Raw genomic sequence first — 21834 nt, 5'->3', positions numbered from 1 at the left:
TACCTCTGAATCACCAAATGTGATTTAAATGTGACAGCTCAGGTACTGTGACCTTGCTAGCTATAACAACAATAACCTTAGGAGGGGCTGATTTGTGTTGCCACTTGGCAGAGCAGATTAACTTGCATGAAGGCTCAGTGTAAAAGACATCCTAACGCTGACCTGTGTTTTCAGAAGAGATTTCAGAAGGAAATGACAGACAAGGTAAGTGTAATGATAGCTTAGGGCCACAGTTGTGCCATGGCAAATGCTCCTCTTGGCCATATAAACACTCACACCTTGTGGCTGGGGTGCTCAGGGAGCCCAAATTTCAGTTCTTCTTCTAAAGACCCCCTTGCATGGACTTTACTAATGACATGGAAGATAGTCTCCTGCTGGTGGAGGGACCTGGCACTAGGGACACCTCAATTCCCAAACAAGTATCTTGGCCACTAATTTAAAATTACATTGCCAGGCTTAATGGACACGTAGCAGGGCTAGGTCTGTGGCTTTCATAGTTACTTTTTGGTCTTAGGTCCTTGGTCCTTAAGTTCTGTTAAGTTGGGCACTTAACATGACTTCTGTACCTCTATCACACACTGAGATCTTTTGATAAAACTACACAGTGTAGATACCTAAGTACTCTTCAGAGTTAGACTCTTTTATGTTTAAAAAATTGGTCCTAGGTGTCTTTTGACAATAAACACAGCATGCTAACTCCTGCTCCTTTGAGTTTGCATGTTTTATAGAGCAGGAGTATTTTCTAGGTCAGGGGGAAAGTGTTGCTCACACATCTTAGCTGTGGAGCAAATAGATTTTATTTCATATCTAATATGGGTATTACTTAAGCCTTCTGTGAAATACCTACTTGATTTTGTACCTGGTACTATTTGATCTTACAGTCACTGAACTTGTATGCAGTGGGAAATTACAGTTGTTAGAACCTGCAAATTAACTTGATTAACTGAGCATGTAGTGCAGATAAGGACATTTGTTTGGTCTTTGGTCTTGAGAGCTGCTTGCATCCTACATTAGGTGTGTGTCCAGGCTGGAGATTTTGCCTCTGATGAAATCAGAGTAACATATTGCTACTTAAGCTGGATGATATGTGAGTGTAAGTGGTAGCCAGGGCACCCCAGCATTGCTGTGCTTTTACCTCCACACCAAGTGTCTGTCACTGTCTTATTCAAAGTTTTGTGTGTAAGAATTGAAGAACCAACAATCCTAGTGCTTGAAAATGAAGGTATTTCCTAACATTTCCAATCTTGTTTCATGTTTGTTTTTTATTAGGAAACTGAGTTTATCTGGCATGTTGAGCCTGGAGTGTTTAGTCATGCCTTTTCTTTGCAGTAGATGACAGAGAACATATATTTTACTCTGGTTGTACAAATTCAGTCTTTCAGAAACAATAGAGATCTTTATAACATTTATTTCATGACTTGTGGTTGATAACTGGTCTATACTCTGATTTGCATTGTGTGAGCTTGCTTCAGAATTTAGATTACTTCTGTGCATTTTGGATTTCAGTTGTAGGGTTGAAAGTCTATAGTATTATGTCAAAATTTTCACTTTCTTCTAAAAGAAGCTCCTTTTTATAATTGGTAATGTCTAAAAAATAAAAACTGAAAAAACACCCCAAACTAAAATAAATGCATAAATATCCACATGCTTCTTTTACACGTTTTAAATTATATTGTGCTTATAAAGTGATTATTTTCAATGAAATTATTTACTTTCAGTTGATACTGAAAGTGACAGATTGCGTGGCATAAAAGGTTTAAAATAGTCTACTTCTCTCACCTGTAGACATATATAAAGCAGGATGTTTTCTGTTTACTGAACATGAACACTAATAACCTGAATGGACAAAAGTATCTAAAATAATTGTAAGTATTTGGCTAAATAGCCAATATCTGCTTCCATTTGTAGTACCTATTTTTGCTAGAAAATGGGTTTACACAAACTAAAGTGCTAAAATAGCTTGGGAACAGATTTTGTCACTTCAGTCATTAAGGGCAGTTATCACCTTGCTCAGTTTAGGCTAAAAAAACCCTAGTTGTTTATCAGTAGAAAAACTCTGACAAACTGGATAATGAAAGCAAATAAAAGCAACAGTAAAGCCTCATTATCCAGCTTTTATTTTCCTGTGTGCATATTCTGTGGATATTTTTTCTTCTAGGAAGAAAATTCAAAAACTCTATTAATCAATTGCCTTTTGAACAACTTTTCTTTAAATCTTGTAAAGCTACTTGCCATTTTTGTTTCCCTGTCTTTTTTTAGCTCCTTGTTGCTTTTTGCTGTAGTTCTGTAATAGATTTTAGAACAAGATGTGATGTATCTGTGCATAGGAAGTGGAAATTTTTGTGCATAAGTAAAGAATTTATAGGTTCACACTTCCAAAAACAAGTTACAGCTCTAAATTTGCTGATAATTTAATACAGTGGATACAGAGGTTATGTAAGCATTCCACAAATAAGTACATCCAGTGCCTGAGATCGGGGGTTTCTTGAGTCCATCATCTAGGACTTTAATTAAGATAGTACAGCTAGAGGGAGATGGACAGCTGGGAATTCAGCTGGGAATTCAGGACATCGGACATGGCAGTGGTGGGGCAGGTGGGTTTACGCTGTGTGAGACAGGTGTTTTGTGACCTGAGAATTGTTTGGTTCACTGTATAATGACTGGAAAGCTGTTCTAGACATAGGATACCTGGCAGCAACCTTATGTTTTGTGAGTTTTACATAGGTGAAATCCACAAATTTCTCTATGCTCACACGTGATCTACTGCAGTGTGCCAGCAGACATAGTTGAGGATGGAACAAATTTAAAAGTGAGTTCAACTGGGCCAGGCAAAAGCTGGCAGACCAAATCTAGGCCAAGTCATACAGCAGCATCTTGAAAACAAAATACAGAAACTCAGGTTCCTTCTTTCCCTCTTTGATGTGTGTTCTGTGCCTTTGTGAGTAGCTAACGAGCTCTGTGTAATGCTGCCAATATTGAATGTTGCTGATTTTGCACAGAATTACTGTATATGAAAGGATCAGGCTGAAGGAGAAATAATAGCAAAGAGGATAAGCAGCTCAGGCATTCTTCTTTATGCAGTATTGCTGGGTGTTCACCTTACATTTGACCTTGGCATAATAGTTGGAATGATTAATGTACGTGGCAGATATGGTAAGTGATGAAGTAATTCAAAAGGGATTTTTTTCACTGTGATTTAAAGTATGGAGTCACAGCACTCCCCAAATCTGTGTAACAGGCATCCTCACTTACCCTACAATTATATTTATCAGTATTTCTAAGTTTGCAATTTTTGAAGTTCAAATTCCCTAGTTATTGGTTTATTATTTCAAGTTAGTTTAGAGCCAAATAAAAGCCCAGGTGGTTTAAAAAAAAAGGAGTTTCACATTAATAAAGTGTGAAGAAAGATGTTTGCAGACTGGAGCAAGTTCAGCATGGGGCCCCAGGGAGGCCAGGACCTGAAACTTTCTCCTGAGAACAGGCTGATCTGAGAGGGGGCGGATTCAGCCCTGGAGAAGAGGCGGCTCTGGGAGGACCAAGCAACAACCCTCAGTACCCTACAGAGGGGTGATCAAGAAGCCAGAGCCAAGCAGATGGTGTTAGGACATGAGACAATGAAACACACAAGAGGTGCAAACTGGATAAAGGAAGGAACCTTCTCCCCCTGAGGCAGAAAAAAGAGTTCCAAAGGAAAGGGAGGGTTGTATTACTACCAACACAAACTGAATCGCTGTAAAGGTTTGGGTATTGATCAGTTGTATCTTTGTAAATAACTTCTGGTCCTTGTACAGTTGAGAAAATTACTTAATAGTAATTAAGTATAACTTTATTAGACTAGTTTGGTGGTTTGGTATGGGATTTTTTTCTTTTGATTGGCATTTTATTTCTTTCCCTCCAAATAATAGTGGAGGGTCAAGTCTTTCTTATTTTAATTGCTGTGATTTGGTGTAATTTTATAACCTTTCCACTGAGTCGTTATGCAGACACTTAGTCTGCATACATAACAGCTTAAGGAAAGCTAGGTTAGGAAGTTAGGTTACTCACAGGCATACTTATACTTTCCTTGCTGTGCTTTAATACAAGGCAGTGGACTGTCATAATGATCATGATTGGGAGTGCCATGGTCCAGATTTACTAATGAAACAGAATGAATTTGAGTCCAAATAGAGGTTTGATATATCCACTGTGGATTCAACGTCTCTCCTTCAAATACCTGCCACAACTGAAATTTGCATCAAAGTCACTTTGATAGAGAGGTACATCTTTTCATGTGTTTCAAAATGGCACAGTATAGTTATAGAAATATGTATAAAAATGAGATCTCATAACTCTCATTAAAGCCTGGACTTGTTTTTTAAAAATTCATTTTCCTTTCTTAGTTTGTTTGAGTTCCCAAATTTGTAGAGTAGAACAATGAGAAGGTTCTGATGTGCCATGCCTAGTTGTCTTTCACAGATTCTGCAGAGGTAACTGCTGGGCCCCCGTGGTCTTGCTTCAACCAGTGCAGTGCAGATTTGAAAACCACTGCCAGATCTAGATTTTTAAAATAACTGGATCACTGTCAGACTTCAGATTTCCTGTCAGATGTGTCCTTAGTAGCAAGCTTTTATTTTTCAGTTATGATTGCAAAGATTTTAGTTTAATATGGTACTATTGTAAAGCCAATACAGTCTGTTTGATACAGCTGCATGGTCTACCAACATCTAGGGAACTTCATCTTTTAATGTCTGCAGTGGACTTTCTGCCTACTGCTGCCCCTTGGACACCCTGGTGCTCTTGCCTTGCCTGACCTGTGGGCAGCTTGCTGTTGGTTTTTTGTGCTGTGGAACTGCTTGCATGATTAGGCCTGCCTACCACAAGCTGATGGGCAACCAGGAAGTTAAAAGGGCGTGATTAGTCCCTAAGTTTATCCCTTCACAGCCTAGAAGAGACACCATTAAAGGGAATTTGAACCCAAATGGGTTGAATTCAGCTGGAAATTTCAAAGCTTTAATGTTTTAAATGTCACATCCTTGTCTTTTGCTGGCATGACTTTGAAATATCAGCTGAAGTCACGGAGATTTTTTTCGACATGATTTCTTCTCACCTATTGTCAGTTAAAGTGCACTTAAAATACCCCATAAACATGAATGCAAAAGATGACTTTTGCTTGCTTGCTTTGTTTTTTAATCTGCTTAGCCAGGTCATGTTTTGATGAATGGGTAAGAGGAGGGAGATGCATCATAAGGTGGTCCTGCTTGTGTGCTGGGCAGTTGGAGGGGGCTGCTTGTTAAACTCTGCTAAATAAAAAACTACTGCTAAATAAAAATGTAATTTGAGATGGTTTTCTTTGCTTCTTGTGGGACTACTCTCTGTTTGGCTATTGCTGTACTATCTCTACCAGAATGATTAATCCCTCTGGGCCTATAAAGTTGGATATTTTTACCCTTGGAATAGAATAGATTGTACCAGATGACAACCTTTATGCACAGATAGCATATTGACATGTATACATTTTTCATCAAGAGAAAGTATAGATGTGTTAAATACAGCTGAATATTGATTTGTTTACTCAGTTATGTCATAATTTCTCTTATGATTTTGTCATTTGCATTCTTGATTATGAGAAATATTTTATGAGTAAACAGTCTGTCACCTCCTTCATTTCTGGGACTTTAGGTTTATCAAAGGTGAAAGAAACTTTCCATTATATTAAAATTTGTGTTCTTGTTAAAATTTGAAATTTAGTCCCTTAAATGATAACAAATAATTTATTTATCATTAGTTGGGAAATAAATTTCCTCATAAGCTGAAATAGTCGGATAGGAAATGCTACAGTAATAGAAATCAGATTCTGTCACACACTACTTCTTATTGCAGTAATGTTTAATTTTTTGCTGATACACAAGAACTGAACTTTTCAGAAAACTTTACATAAACTACAGGGAATGTACAGTTCTGATAATTTCACATAATTTTCAGTCATTTTTCAAAGAATAAATGAGAAAAAAAGAAATATTTATGCAAGTGAGGTTGTCATGCAAAGATTTTAAGTAGTAAGAGACACTGAAATGTATCTGGAATAAAACATTAGGAAAAAAGATAGTGGTAATCTTTAGTTTGCTTCCCATCTTTGCTGGGAAGAATTTAAAATTAAGTGTAAGATCTCTGTATAATTCAAATTATTATGCATGTATTCAAAAGAATAATTTGTAGGTAGAAGTAATAACTTACACAGTACCAAAATAGTTGAACAAATTAGATAAGGCATTAGATTTCAGGCATTTAAAGTAGAAGCCTCAAGCTTTAAAGCTTACTGCAAGTTGAGAGTTGATAATAGTTGCTGAGAGATTAATTAGATTTTTAATAGTTAGACAATCTCTGAAAAAAAAGTTACTTGGCAGCAGTACAGTTGTGGTGAAGCTAGTCATTAGGCAGGAAAGATGGGTATTAAGGTGGTGGTCTCTTAGGTCAAAGAGAGAAATAAATAGTAGGGGAGTGAGGAGAAGTTAGTTGGAGCTTCTAGAACATGCCATGAAATCCATTGCAGCCAGTTGCTCTGTGCTCTGCAGCTACTCTAGCAAGTCCCCAGGTCAGCTGCCCCCTGCCTCTCTCTTCCTTTGTCTAGGCTGGCAGGAATGTCTGTATATCAGTCATATGTCTGTCAAGTCAAGTGTTAGATGAATAATGGTAACGGCATAAATACACCCTATTTGTGTCCCATCATCAGTGATAGCCTGATGTCCTGGTAGAAGAGAAGGATTCTCATCCACCTGTGCTAACTACAGTTTGTCTATGATAATTTACCTAGGCCTTACCTCTGTGTCAGAGGGTGAATCTACCATTTATTTGCTGATTGAATTGTTTGACTTTCTGACTTTTTTAGAAAAATATCTCATATTTTGCTTGGCAAATGTAAGTCTCATGGTTACTCACAGCATACTGTTTTGTGAAAGCTGGTTTTACCCTCATTTTCAAGTTTCCTTTGTGACGGCTTTTCCTTGAGCATCTGAACAACCTTTTCCCATATGGAGAGATGATAAAGGAGAATCCATTCCAGCCTCTCTGGCATCCTTGGCCTGTGTAGCCAATGTAATATAAGGAAAAAGCCAATGTCACTCCACATCCCAGCATGACACTTGTTATATCATTTCCCATTTTGTGTCATGTCTGCAAACTTCCTGCTTTAATTTATTTCTCTGGCCCTGCTGTTCTCTGCTTAGATGGGCAGCAGCCCCTCTCATGGCTCCTTACTTACACATACTTTTGCAGATGTTACTGTATTGGGTTTGTGTGGCAGATTTTGGTAGTGGGGGGCTACAGGGGTGGTTTCTGCGGGAAGCCTCTGGAAACTTCCCCTTTGTCCAATAGACATGCCAGTCAGCTCCAAGATGGACACGCCACTGGCCAATGCTAAGCCCATCAGCAGTGGTGGTAGCACCTCTGGGATGACAGATTTAGGAAGGGGGAAAAAAAAAAGGCAACTGCAGCCAGAGGACTGAGAATATGTGAGAGGAAAAGCCCTGCAGACCCAAAGATGAGTGAAGGAGGAGGGGGAGGAGGTGCTTCAGGTACCAGAGGAGAGATTCCCCTGCATCCTGTGAAGACCACAGCGAGTCAGGATGTTCCCCTGCAGCGTATGGAGGTCCACAGGGCAGCAGAGATCCACCTGATGCAGGTGGATGCCCAAAGGAGGCTGTGACCCTGTGGGAAGTCCATGCTGGAGCAGGCTCCTGTCAGGACCTGTGGTCCTTTGGAGAGAGGAGCCCATGCTGGAGTTTTGCTGACAAAGATTTGTGACCCCTTGGTGGTCCCATGGTGGAGCAGTCTGTACCTGAAGGAATGCATCCTTTGGGAAGGACCATACGGTGGAACAGAGTGAGAGTGCAAGGAGTCCTCCCCCTGAGGAGGAAGCAGCAGAGATGACACATGTTGAAGTGACTGCGAACCCATGACTGCAACCCCCATCCCCTGTCCCCCTGCACTGCTGTGGGGAGGAGGTGGAGTATTCAGGGAGGGAAGCTGAGCCCAAGAACGGAGAAGTGTGAGAGGGGAGGTGTTTTTAAGATTTTGTTTTATTTTTGATCATCCTGCACAGATTTGATTGGTAATAAACTAATTTTCTCAAGCTGTTTTGCCCATGATGGCCATGGGTGAGTGAACTGTCCTGATCTCAATCCACAGGCCTTTTGTTATATTTTCTCTCCCCCATCCACTTCAGGAGGGCAGTGACAGAGCACCTTTGCGGAGGACCTGGTGTCCCCACCACATTTATGCAGCTCTTTCCCTTTGTCTCCATTTCTCTGTCCTTGCTGCATGGCTCGTTACCAGTAGTTTCTGCTTAAGCGTCCATCCTTTCTTGATACTAAAGGGGCACGTAGCTACCTCTTGCTCTGTCTGTTGCTGGATTTTTTTTTAAAGCATCTCCAGATGCAGAGGACTGTGTTTAGCCTGTGTCCCGGATGAAAGGCCAAGGTAAATCTTGCTAGTGGTCATTGAAGAGGTTACAAGTGAATTGTCAAGAGCCTGAATCATTCTCTGTGCAAATAATGCCAAGGGAGTGAGAGTGATCAGGAGCTGCTTCACAGGATCTCTGCTGAGATGGGCTTTCCATGGATGATCTTTGAGTGGCTGGCAACGCTAGTGTCAGAGCTGCTCTGTAACAACAGCATGAAGCAAAGTTAAGATCAATGTAGAGGTAAATGTGGGCCACTGCTTCTTTCAGGACTAAACCCCTAAGGTGTCCAGGCCTTTGGCCCCTGTGTTCTCACTGAAGATAAAACAAACTGAGCAGTGACGAAGTTAGAGAGCTGCTCAACACTTTGTTCTTCAAAAGGAGCTTGGCAGCTCTGGTGCTTTTGTATCAGCGAGATGGTTATGTTTTATAAAATGAATTACAGGCATGTCCCTTTCTTTTTGTTCTGTATTCCACATCCATTTTACCAATACTTGTTTCCTTGAAGAGCCAACATGTATCATTCACAGTGCCACCAAAGAGATGCTGTCTGAGCTCTTAGCATAATCTTCATTTACCTCTGAGTAAAAGTCTTCTAAGTCTTTGCTTGTTTAGAACCTTGAATTCAGACTTCAGGATAAAACTAAAAATAATCACTGTACTAAGTTAAATAAGAGAAGCAGTGTTTAATGAGCAGCACTCATATTATGGCTGGTATGTCACAAAACTAAACAGATTTGCAGAATAAATCATATTTTACAATGTCTATAAATACAATATTTTCTAAAATTTGATTTTCATCTTAATATGCACTTCATTGTAACTGGTTTTGGTAAAGCTGTCAGCATGAAGTGAAACCATCTCATACCATTATGTATTTTAACACTGTTGATTTTTTTAGATGCAGAAGAAATCAAAATTGGCTTATTACAAATTATTATTTATAAGCCTGACTGTGATTTTTTCCATGAAAGAAAGTATAATAATATTTGACATGAACTCAAGAAATACGAAAATTTCTATGTACAAAATTTGCTTGTATCTTGGCAGCCAGACTTTTTCTCCCCTGAGCCCCATATCTGATGCAGGTTAAATGAACAGAGGAACATGTTCCCCTGAAATCATAGTACCATAGAATGGTTTGGAAGCCAGCTGTGTGCTTTGAGAGATCTTGCTTTCTCTCTCACTTTTAGAAATCTCAATTTCTGTCCTTCAAGTAATGAAATTGAGATATGGTTCCCCAATTTCTGCAAAATTTGCAAATGAGAACTTTCTACAGAAGCATACCCCAAGATGTAATTCCTAAGCATGTTTTTACTTGCTCTACTTTTCAGTTACAGGGGAGCTCTTGCTAGAGGTATGTTTAAAATATTTAGCAAGTTGGTGTAAGCTTATTCTGTTCAGCCTTTGGTGTAACTCAGGTAGCTGTGATAAGCCCAGAACAGTACACAAAATAACAAATCCTGCCAACAGGCACAGTGTGAATTTAGCACTAAACTGCTGTACCTGTGCACTTCCTTGGTAGCCTTGAGAAGGAACAGAGTGGGTTCATGTGTGCCTGTAAAATACCACATGAATGTGGAAACTCTTTGTTCGCCACAAAGGTCTGGCAATTGTAAAAGATTAATGGAACAAACTAGATTATAGCTAAGTGATTTTTCATTTCAGTAAAGATGTGCCATAATTGTCTTAATTTATTTCATAGAGAAAACTAATTACATTTAATTGAGTCATGAAAAAATGCAACATCTTTTATAATGACTCAGTCCTGTTTATTTCTGTCCACAGATATTCAAAACATTGTTTTACGGAATAATGAACTTTTGTTTTGGCAGAAGCCCGTAAACATGTAAGCACATGAGAAAGTTTGAAAGACTATCAGTGTCAAATAACTTTCTTTGGAGTATTTTAAAATTGTTATCTTAAAAAAAAAAGTATTTTTAAGAAGCATTCAAGACATTAATTTCCACTGAAGTATGGAAATTGTCCAGGTAGCATCAAAAAGGGAAATGAATTGCAAAGCCTGAGAATTCCCAGAGAGATTATGAGCATGAAACCTGAGAGTACAAGTGAAATTTCTGAAATTTTTGGAATAATGTCATGAATTTCTTTTGCAAAAATTCAGAAAATGCAGTATACTTAGCAGCCTAGACCTTTTCAAGTCTTTCCTTTGTAAAGGAAAGGTTTCTCAGAAAGAGAGGAAGCCCTCTGTCCTTTAACAGTGAGGGTGCAAGGAGGGAGTTCAGGTTGTTAGTCTTTCTGTCTGTCATCTGAATTGCTGTTTCCAATTTCCTTCCAGTTGGCCACCTATCTCAAATTCCATATTAATTGCATAATCAAGTTCCTATTGGGTGGGATGGGCTGATTGCTGTTTGTAGATGTGCTTATGTGACACCTGCTTGCAGTGTTGGAAATCTGTGATAGTGTCGTATCATAACAGTCTGTCTGTTTCTCCTAACACAAGAGATCTAATAGTTTTTTTCCCATGACTGCACTGCTAAAATTTCAAACAAAATGACAAGTTTGAGAGATCTGATGAAAATCATTGCCTGTAAATTGCAAGCAGTCACCAATTTGCTGTACCTCCGCTTTTCAGCACCTCACTTTGTTCACCCAGTCCCACTTCAGTTTTGCTTCTTAAACCGCCCCCAGACTTGACACAGAGCCTTTTTCTCTGCAACAGGCTGTCAGCCTTTATCTCTGAGCATAATAACACTATTAAAGAGGACATAATTTTTTCATAACTAGCTTATAGTATCCTAATTTTACTCTATAATGTCATCTCTCATTAATTCTAATACTAATTAATTAAGCTCAGAAACTAGTTTTGAGTCAAAGATGCCTTGTAAAATAGAATTATCCTGAACTGTGTTGTTCCGTTTGTTACTTTCGCTCATAAAAAACTATCAAATATGACTTTCTCTTTTAAACCCATGCTGGTTAATGTTTCTCATGTAATAGGCAACCAGGTACCAAAGTAAGTCTAAAATGAAATAAAATTTCCTCATAAAGCTAAGAAATTTCGAAATTATCTATTTGAATTTTATTAAAATTTCTTGTCTGATAAAACTTAACAGAGGTTTTTCACCTGTAGTCCAAGAGGAGCAAACAAGGGAGAAAAAATAGATATGTGAAGATCAGCTGTATTAGGAAAGGCAAAAATTATTCTCTAGCTGAAACTCAGGAAATCTGAATAGACTTAGTAAAAGCTTATTTAAATACTGTAATAAATATGTATGAATATATGCTGAAATCTATCAGGAAAGATCTCTTAAAGGGGAAATGTAGAATGAACTGTATTCACAGTCACTGTGTGTCAGAAGTTTTAAAAAGAACTAGTAGCTAAAGTGCTAAAATTATCAACAAGGTGTTATTGATTTTACTGCAGACCAGTCCAGACAAATTATCTGTTAAGACTTCTGAATATTTTATCTTTAGTCCTGATATATACCACTAAGAGCACTAGCTTTACTTTCTGTATCACTGATGGAAGCTTTATTATCTATATTTACAGTGAAAAAGGACTTCTGGAAAATTATTTTTTTTAGGATACCATGTGAATCTCAAAACTGCTACTTTGTCACAACTGGAACTATAGTAGTAGCTTTTTTATAGTCATAGGAGCGTTTCAGTTATCAAGAAATACCTGCATATTAAGAAAATGCTATTTATATTTGTAGAGACAACCTTTGCTTGCCTCAACATTTCTGCTTTTTCTTCTTTTTTTTTCCAGGGCACAACATAGAACTATGATAGCAACCGGAGGAGTCATAACAGGACTGGCTGCCTTAAAAAGGCAAGACTCTGCCAGATCTCAGCAACATGTAAATCTTGCCGGAGCACCAGTTCCTGAGGAGAAGAAACCAGTGAGACGCCGGCCCAGGACAGATGTAGTAATTGTCAGGGGCAAAATCCGTCTCTATTCTCCATCGGGATTCTTTCTTGTTTTAGGAGTGCTTATCGCATTCTTTGGAATTGCAATGGCCATCCTTGGATACTGGCCCCAGAAGGAACGGCTGTTAGGATCTGAAGGTAATCCATCTCTAAATGGAACCCGGACTCTGCGAAGCCAAGGAAGCATTTTACTTCGCTTCTTTGAACAGCATGTGCACTCGGATAAGATGAAAATGCTGGGCCCTTTCACTATGGGCATTGGAATCTTCATTTTTATTTGTGCGAATGCCATTCTGCATGAAAACCGTGACAAGGAAACAAAAATAATACACATGAGAGACATATACTCCACTGTAATAGACATCCACACCCTGAGGATCAGGGAACAAAAGCAGCTGAGTGGTGCCTTCACTGGCTTGTTGGGGGAAGGAGAACTCCGGCACAGCGGGAGCTCCTGTGCGTCACGGCTGGCTGCGAACACGGTTGCGCCTTTCTCTGGCTTCAAGAGTAATCTTAGAATGGATAGTTCTGCTGAAGAAGATGAGATTACCCTAAATGAAGATAGGACCACTAGTAGCCTCTTGCCACCTCTGCTGGCTGAGCAGTCTGGTTCAGTCTTTGGACTTTACCCTCACCCCAGCAAAGCTTCAGATGACAAAAACACTAACTCTATAAAGTGTGAAACAAAATCCATTGTATCTTCTTCCATTAGTGCTTTCACACTGCCAGTAATTAAACTGAATAACTGTGTTATTGATGAACCCAGTATAGACAACATAACTGAGGACTCAGAGATCACCAGGAGTCAGTCTAGAAATCTGTCAATGGATTCTCTGGCCATTCCTCTAACTGATACCAATGAATCCTACAGACCGGCCGGTTCCATGCTGCCACGACACAATTCTTTTGTGGACACTCCATCGGATCCGTTCAAATCTTCTATGACTGTCGGACCAAGCACAGGAAAGCTTTTATCTCCTGGTGCTGCCAGGAAACAGTTTGGTTCCAACACATCTTTGCATCTTCTGTCTTCACATTCTAAGTCCCTGGACTTGGACAGGGGTCCGTCTACACTCACTGTCCAAGCTGAACAAAGGAAACACCCCAGCTGGCCCAGACTGGATCGGAGCAACAGTAAAGGCTATATGAAACTAGAAAACAAGGAGGACCCGATGGATAGGTTACTTGTGCCACAAGCAGCAGTCAAGAAAGACTTTACTAATAAGGAAAAGCTTCTCATGATATCAAGATCTCATAATAATTTGAGTTTTGAACATGATGAGTTTTTGAGTAACAACCTGAAGCGAGGAACTTCTGAAACAAGATTTTAATATTTAAATTGCAATTTAGAAGATGTCATATGGTATTTTTTAAAAAAAGCATTTTGACAAGTGTTTCCTTTTCAATGAGACTGTACAAGCCTGTTCTTAACCAAATGCTTAATAGCCCATTAAAATTGGCTTGTGCAAACAGAGATCTTCATCTTTGTAATACCAAGAGTTTCTTGTCTTAGTAACACAGCTGCAATACTGTGCATTACCATTGCTTGGACAGTTTTGTTACGACTGATTCCAATTATTCCCAAGTCATTATCTCTTTTGTTCTGTATAAGCATGTTACTTTTCACCAGTTCTACTCCAGGAGAGTGCATTAGGAAAAAAGCTCAATTTACCTGTATGTTCTCTTGATTTAAAGACTGCCAGAGACTGAAAGTAGCAGTCTTGTGGTCTAGAATGGGAAGTGAGCAGGAGCATGTACTGGAATTGTCAAATCCAGGCCTTTATTCCTAGGTGTTGTCTTTCACATGCAGTACATCTCAGCAACTGCAGTCTTGCCATTGTCATTGTGAGAACCTTGTTTACATACTGGGGTGGGTGGATAGAAAAGAGTGGATATAATTAAAACCATTTTTGTGAGTTAATTGTAATTGATCAAGCTGAATACCAGTGTTGTGAATTATTAACTATGCTTTGTACAATCATCTTTCTACATCCATTGTAATTTAATCTTGTAATTCTGGAAAAGCATATATAAAGTAAGAAATCTGAATTTTTTTCTGGGATTAATTCTCTAAATCAGTTTAGATTGGCAGCAGTTTTAAAATCAAAATAGAAGGATTCAATTAAAATCATAGGAAGCTGATGAATGCCAACAGGATTTTAGAAACATGGTGTATAATAAGATGATATTTTAACTTGCATCTGAAGACAATAATGGAAAATTAATATACTGCCTCTCATTACAATAACAAGATGCTGAATAGCTAGATCTCTATGTTCAAAATACTGATACAAAGCATACAATTCAATATGTATACTAACATAGTATGAAAGCCTAAATTTTGGTTTATGTATTTCACATAATTACTGGTGTGATGGTTCACTGAAGGCATAGCTGTGTCAATTTGCATTACAAGGTTTTGCAAAAGGAATTGACATTTAAAACAGTGTTTTCCTCAGCAAAGCAAGCTTCACAGTTGACAGTTGTAGGCTATTTCTAAAGAAAAGGAGAATTGGAATGTGCATGTCAGAAGGTTTTCATGTATTCCATTAAGCCGCTTAGGCCATGATCCTGCCATGACAGCCACGCTAGAGAATGTCACTTCAAGCTGCAAGGTTCACCCAACAGGATGTTGGTCTTAATTGGTCGGATTTGATATATTCTCTTACCCTAAATACTCAGGAATTATTTTTAATGGCTTTTCCCAAAAAGAATCAAGCTTGTTAAAATGTTGTAATTTCTCAATTACTTTGATTATGAAAGATCAAGGACAAAATACCCTCTCTCTTTTTTTTTTTTTTTTTTAATATTCAGCTCCGTATTTCAACTGCGCAATGTTTATGTATCAGGAGCATTACTTGCTCAGTGAGTTGAGGCATAGTGTCAACTGTTAGAACCTCAAGCCTATATATTGTAACAGAGTTGGCTGAATATTTTGCTATGAAGCTTTTAATAACTCTCTGGTTTGTGTTCTTAAGACATTTGCTATTTTTTGCAATAAAATGTCTCTCTGCACATATCCATCGTAAGACCTGTTTTTTTCTTCTATGATCTCAAATCTTACATCTCAAAGTATAATATTGTATCATAATATTGTATACAACATCAAGCCAAAATTATTAGCCTGCCACTAGATACTTCTTCATGCCTAATTGATTTCAGTGACATGTCTACACATGGAAAGGCTGAATGCTTTTTTGACCCATGTAATGTGAAATGAATTCAAAGTGGTTTTGATATAAGAAATTTTTATATAAAAAGAACATCCTGCTCTTTTTAGTTTGGCAGTAAGTATTATAAAAATGGAAAATGCTATTAAAGACATGAGTGATGTAAGCTTTTTATTTCCTTAATAGCTACATTAAATCACAGCTTAAATGACTTTTCACATGCTATCATATGTGGGAATGGTGGTTCCTTTGTAAGTATAGCAGGGGATGAGCTTTTAATTTTAACACAGATAGTGGGTACTGAAAATATACTCACTTGGGAAAAATTTACCGAGGGTAAAGCTATCAAAATACCACCACATAAAGAAACTTCATTGTTGACAGACCTACTGCAAAAATATTCCCGTATGAACATATAATGAAGTATTTCAATCAGATAATCACAGGACTGTTGAGGTTGAAAAGGATCTGTGGAGGTCATCTTGTCCACCCTGCTTCCTGCTCAAGCAGGGCTGTCTCACAGCCTAGACCTTGTTGCCCACAACTAGGTCAAGATGGTTTTTGCATAACCGCAAGGAGAGAGATCTCACAACCTCCCTTTGTGACCTGTGCCAGTGCTTGGTCACCCTCAGTGTAAAAGAGGTTATCTAATGGTCAGAGGCACCCTCCTGTGCTTTACTTTGTGCCCATTGTCCCTTGTCCTGTCACTGAACATCAGACTCTTTCCAGAGCCTCGCTCCTTCTTTTATGTGCCTCCTTTAGGTATTTATACACAATGATAAGATCCTCTTGAGCCCTCTCTAGGCAAAACAGTCCCAGCTGGTTCAGCCATTCCTCATAGGTCCCTTCATCATCTTTGTGGCCCTTCACACAACCAGTTCCAGTATGTCCATATCTTTCTTGTTCTGAGGAGCCCAGAACTGGACCCAGCACTCTAGATGTGGCCCCACAAGTGCTGTGTAGAGGAGAAGGATCACCTCCCTTGAGGTTAATGGAGGACATTGCGTAGTTTCATATTCCTTAGGTAGTTCCAACTTGAACTCAGGTTGGGAAAACTCGTAGATGTTCAAGAGACCTGAACATATACAGAAGTCAGAAACTGCAGTAGGACAAAGATATCTGGACCCTTTGCAATCTACAGGAGTAGACTGGAACCTTACAGTGGCCAAAATGGGAGCTGTGGCAAGTAAGGAACTGATAAAGACAAGAGCATGTCTTAAATTGTATATTAAAGCTATAAATATCACATTCAGTCTGTTTCTGATACAGTTTACAGACCTTTTTTAAATTTTATTTCAATTGGTTTGCAGCCCCTCAATGAATTTCTCAGGTACACTGCAAGGTGAAAAAAGCCAGAGCCAGGACAGTTTTGTCATCAGAAGAAACAATTGTGGTGCTTTTTCCTAGAATAGGAAGCTAAACTTTGCATCTATTCAGAATAAATGTTATGGTTTGCATACTTTGTATGTAATAACTCCAAAAATAAATAATTTAGATCATGCAAACAATGAGTTTTCTCCTTCCTCTGCCTAAGACTATTAAAAATGTACTTTCTACTTCTTTGGCAAGCTTCTTAACCACTACCAATGGATCAGACTGATGATTAGGTCTGTCCCTCCTGAGCAAGGCACATTTTTGGGGCAAGTTTAATCAGGAAATAAAGAGCAGGACTCTGCAGTGATAGAGCATAAATGCTGGGTTACAATCTCTCTTCCAGAATTGCTTCTGTATTTTACATGAAATGGTTGCTGGATAAAATCCTTGAAACAGGGATTGGATTCTTGACAGGTTGATACTTTACTCCCTGGTGATCCCAGTTTACTCTCCTTGGGAGGCAATGAACCAAACCCTTCCTTGCAGAGCAGTGCTGAGTTCAGCAGGAGGGACTGGCAAATGCTTCCAGCTACTCAATTGCACATGGCTTAATGAATGGGAAGGCATGAGTTTTCTCAGCAGCAGGATTTTAGCATGATGTTACTCATCCTGATGGCTGTCCTAAGGCTGCAGCTGTGTAAAGGACAGGAAGGTAAGCTGGCACCCTCAGTATGGTTTTGAAAGAAAATGGAGTTTATGTTATTAACTGAGCGGAATTCTTGAGGCTGCCAGTTTTGGAGGCAGACATGTACAACTGCCCTGCCTCTTACATTACCTAAATAATTTTTTTTTGCAGCCGTATCACAGTGCTTTTCTCAGACCCCAAGTTGACTTTGCTCATTCTTAAAATGCACCGTTGCTGGTCCTTTAGTTTCTGCTGAGTTAAATTTGGGAAATAGGATTAACCTGCAGCAGCAGCTTCTCCCTGAAAAGAGTCTCATGCTGCTTGTAGAGTTCCTGGATTGCTTTAGTCTTATATTGTTACATTATTTCTTTGTATGAGCATGTTCCCAACCCTTTCCAGGAACTTCTGCCTTCATCTTCCCAGCACTCTTTTTTGTTGGTTTATTTTCCTACCAAATGTGGTATTGGGATGAACAAGTAGAAATCTTTTACCGAGACTGTGCATGTGTATATGAGAGAGGAAATGGAATTAATAGCCTATATAATGGAGGAGTGCTTCATTTAGTATGATTTAGCTACTCAAGGACAAGTTCATGCCCTTTGTCTAAATCTTTTCAAATTAAACTCAGGAGAAAATTAATCGCAGTTATCACAGCTGTTCTGTTTATCTTTCAGGTGACATTTATTAATTCTCCCATCTTATTTTATGTGTGGCCATATTGGTTAGTATTTTAGGATTCAGTATTTGAAATTAACCTCAAGTATTTCACACATTCAGTAAAGCATAGTTCTTAATGGTATTACTTGTCTGAATAACTGTTGGCAGAATTACAACCCCAGGTCTCAATAGGAATGGAAATGGGATAGTTAGACTACTTTTATTTTAGAATAGCATGGGCCAGCGGGTCAAGGGAGGGGATTCTGCCGCTCTGCTCTGCTCTGGTGAGACCCCACATGGAGTGCTGCATCCAGCTCTGGGGTCTTCAGCACAGGAAGGATGTGGACCTCTTGGAGTGAGTCCAGAGGAGGCCACAGAGTTGATTAGAGGGAAGGAGCACCTCTCCTCTGAGGAAAGGCTGAATTTGGACTGTTCAGCCTGGAAAAGAGAAGGCTTCAGGGTGACCTGATTGTGGCCTTCCAGTACCTGAAGGGAGCCTACAAGAAAGATGGGGTGAGACTATTTACATGAGCATGTAGTGACAGGACAAGGGGACATGCATTCAAATTGAAAGAGAGTAGGCTTAAATTAGGTATTAGGAAAAAATATTTATTGTGAGGGTGGTGAGGCACTGGAATGAGTTGCTAAGAGAAGTTGAGGATGCCTTTTTCCTGGAGGTGTTTAAGGCCTGCTTGAATGGGGCTCTGAGCAACCTGGTGAGTTGAAGGTGTCCCTGCCCATGGCAGAGGGTTTGGCACTAGATGATCTTCAAGGTCCCCCTCCAACCCAAAAAAAAAAAAAAAAAAAAAAAAAAAAAAAAAAAAAAAAAAAAAAAAATCCATTGAAATTGAAATAAAACATTCCACTGTATTAAATAAAAAAGCTGTATGTCTAATCTGTTGTGTTGGTTCTAATTCAGGTAGATGATGCTTTAGCAGAGAGTAATTTACAATCACTGTGAATTGTCCATAGGAAGAAACATAAAGCCATTGTTTCCCTTTATCAGTTTTTATTCCAGTTAGTGTAATTATTCAGGATAGCATTCACAGAAGCATCTAATCCATTTCTGAATCCCACTAAGCCTTTTGGTTCACTGGTATAATTTTTGCCTACTACTGCAGATTAATTATGACTTGCCAGTAAATATATTTCCCTTATCAGTTGGCAATTCTTATCAGCATTGTAATTTCATTGCAGCAGCCAACTGCTTCCCTATTTAAAAAATTGTTCCAGGAATAACCTGATATCTAGTGTAAATATATTGAGTTTCTGGGGGTTTTTTTTTTGTATTTTTAAAGAAATTAATCACTTAATTTTCTCAGAGCTATCCTGTGATTCACTGTACAGCTGGTTTAGCACTTGGATCTTTTTGTTCTCAGAATAGGTTCCTACTTTGTAGACAACACTGTATCTGGTTTTGGCCTCTAAATTACATGGTTTTTTCACTTTTATATTCCTTTTCCTTCTAGCCTGTTAGACAATTCCATTTTCCTTCTGATCTCTTTTATTTGATGACACTTACCTACTCAGTGCAGCCCAAAAGGAGTAGATCTGTGCTTGTTGCCAAGGGCTCACTGTCCCACCTGGTTGCATTTTAGAGTGTTTATTTGACTAGCTCACACTTAGGCTAGTTGGACTGAACATCTTTTGGTGATTGGAATATGTTATGGGCTTCTGGAGGACAGCTCCTCATTTATTGTGCAAGGAGTCCAGTGTGCGATGTGAGATTGCTCTTTGGGATGAACTGAAATGTGGTACATGAGGCCAACTTGGAGATCTGTTTCAAAGGAACACTACCAACCTGGAAAAAACATTTTGCTCAGCCACACCCTCAGTGACTTCTGAGAATTGCATCAGCACAAATGTACATTTTACATAGATCTGATAGTAAATGCCATCTGGTAAGATTATTTTCATGTCATCCTTTAAAAACTTTCCTGATTATCTGCCTTATACATCCCCTACTAGCCCAATCTGCCACCTCCTCATTTGATACTCAGCATATTTTTCCTCCAAATTCTCTTCTCCATCTTAGGTGATGATTTCACATGTGCTATTGTATGAAATACTTTGCTTAAGTCAGAGCAGATGAGATCTACTGCATGTTTTTTCCACGAAATTACTATTTCAAAAAGAGATATCAGTTCAGTGTGGCACATCTACTCTGCATATTACTCTGCTTCCTGTTTTCATTCTTTAGTACCATGATTTTTTATTTTTCTGAAGCCTTCCATATGACCTGTATCTGACAGGTTTGCAAGTGGACAGATAACTTCTCCTTCTTTCTGCAATTTCATAAATACATACATTTAAAGGATTACTATTTTTAACATACATTGTCTTACCTCTGTCAGCTCAGTTGATTTATTGAAATCCCTTGCTACAACGTGTTTCATGGGCCAATTTCTTCTGTCTATTGTATTGGAGGTTATGTGCCCTCACACTGTGACAGCATTCAGGGCTTGAATTTAACTTTCTCATCGGTGAGGATTTTCATTGCTTCCATTTTCACAGTTTTCTGTCTCCCGTTTCCAGATTTTTTTACCTACTGGTGATCTTTTCTTTGCTATTTCTAATACAGTTAACCTAGCTGAAAAAATGAGGCAGAGTAATCGCTTAGCATATAGGTTTAATCTGGAAAAAACCTGTCACTTTTAGGGGTTTTGAGGCAGGGGTTGTTTAATTTTAAAATGAGTTAAATGGTGGCTGAACGTGGCGCTTGAGGCTTTGCACTGTGTTCCCACACTCACTGGTTTGTAACATACATTTCCCCACAGCGTTTCCTCACATGAGGTGTTGGGGGTTTTTTTAATTTCATTTTGGTGACACTGTCATTAATCCAGCTGGGTCTGGAATTATTTCCAGAAGCTTTGTACAGTTGAGGTGTACATTTGTGTGCTGCTGGCTTAAAAAAAGGTCTGCCTAACCTGAGAGCTAAATCACCAGCCTGGCTGACCTCAATAACTACTTTTCTTCTGAAATTGTCAAAAGTGGTTCAAAAGAGAGCAGCAGTTTAGTTGAGGTTCCACTGTAAGTTACTCTTTTTGATTGAAGTTACTTGGATCAGTTTATGAGCACTTGAGTTTCTGGGAGCATCTTGTTTACAGCACACGCAATGCTTAACAAGAGCCAGTTGGTATTTGCTACAGTGATTGTCATAGGGATCTTGTACCTGGGGCTATCTCTGCTCAGTTGTCACACCCACCATTTGCTCCCAGACATTTTTTCTGGGAAATTAAGTTTTATACAAAGTGAAGGTAAAACTTCAAGGTAAAGACAGTATTTAACTTGGTTAGCAATCATCTGCTTTTTAATTCAGTCGTCACAGGAAAAAATATTCCTGTACGTCTACCTACTTGTCTTGATTGTCTGGAGGTTTAAAATATTTGTCCAATCTAATTCTGAAAACAGTGAACCAAAACTGTTATCCAAGGTGAGAGTATAACGTTATTATGGGGACTTAATGGAATATAACATTTTCAATAATAACCTGTGAGGTTTCCATAGTATAGTCACAAAAGTTCATTTTTGAGTCTGTTAAACGTATTTTCACCAAGATGCTTTCATAAATGTAATTTTGATATGAGCACCATACAGAAGCACTTCACCTAACTCCTTCCAGGATGCATTTTTAGCATTTTTCAGAAATAATTATAAATTTAGTCATGTTTTATTCCACC

The 21834-nt window shown here is 38.7% G+C and overlaps 1 protein-coding gene across 1 annotated transcript in view; it reads left to right on the top strand.

The window, feature by feature from the left end:
* Positions 1 to 14339, top strand: part of TMEM200A (transmembrane protein 200A) — a 51526-nt gene extending 37187 nt beyond the window's left edge. Inside the window, exon 2 of the mRNA XM_082302436.1 lies at positions 12168 to 14339. Within this exon, the coding sequence (XP_082158562.1) occupies positions 12184 to 13659 (1476 nt within the window). The 5' untranslated portion in view covers positions 12168 to 12183 and the 3' untranslated portion in view covers positions 13660 to 14339. The remainder of the gene's footprint in view (positions 1 to 12167) is intronic.
* Positions 14340 to 21834: the final 7495 nt, after the last annotated feature.

This window comes from Coloeus monedula (genome assembly GCF_965178545.1).
Source record: "Coloeus monedula genome assembly, chromosome: 2".
NCBI lineage: Eukaryota > Metazoa > Chordata > Aves > Passeriformes > Corvidae > Coloeus > Coloeus monedula.
The sequence above is the reverse complement of the archived record's forward strand: the minus strand, read 5'-3'. Positions and strand labels throughout refer to the sequence as shown.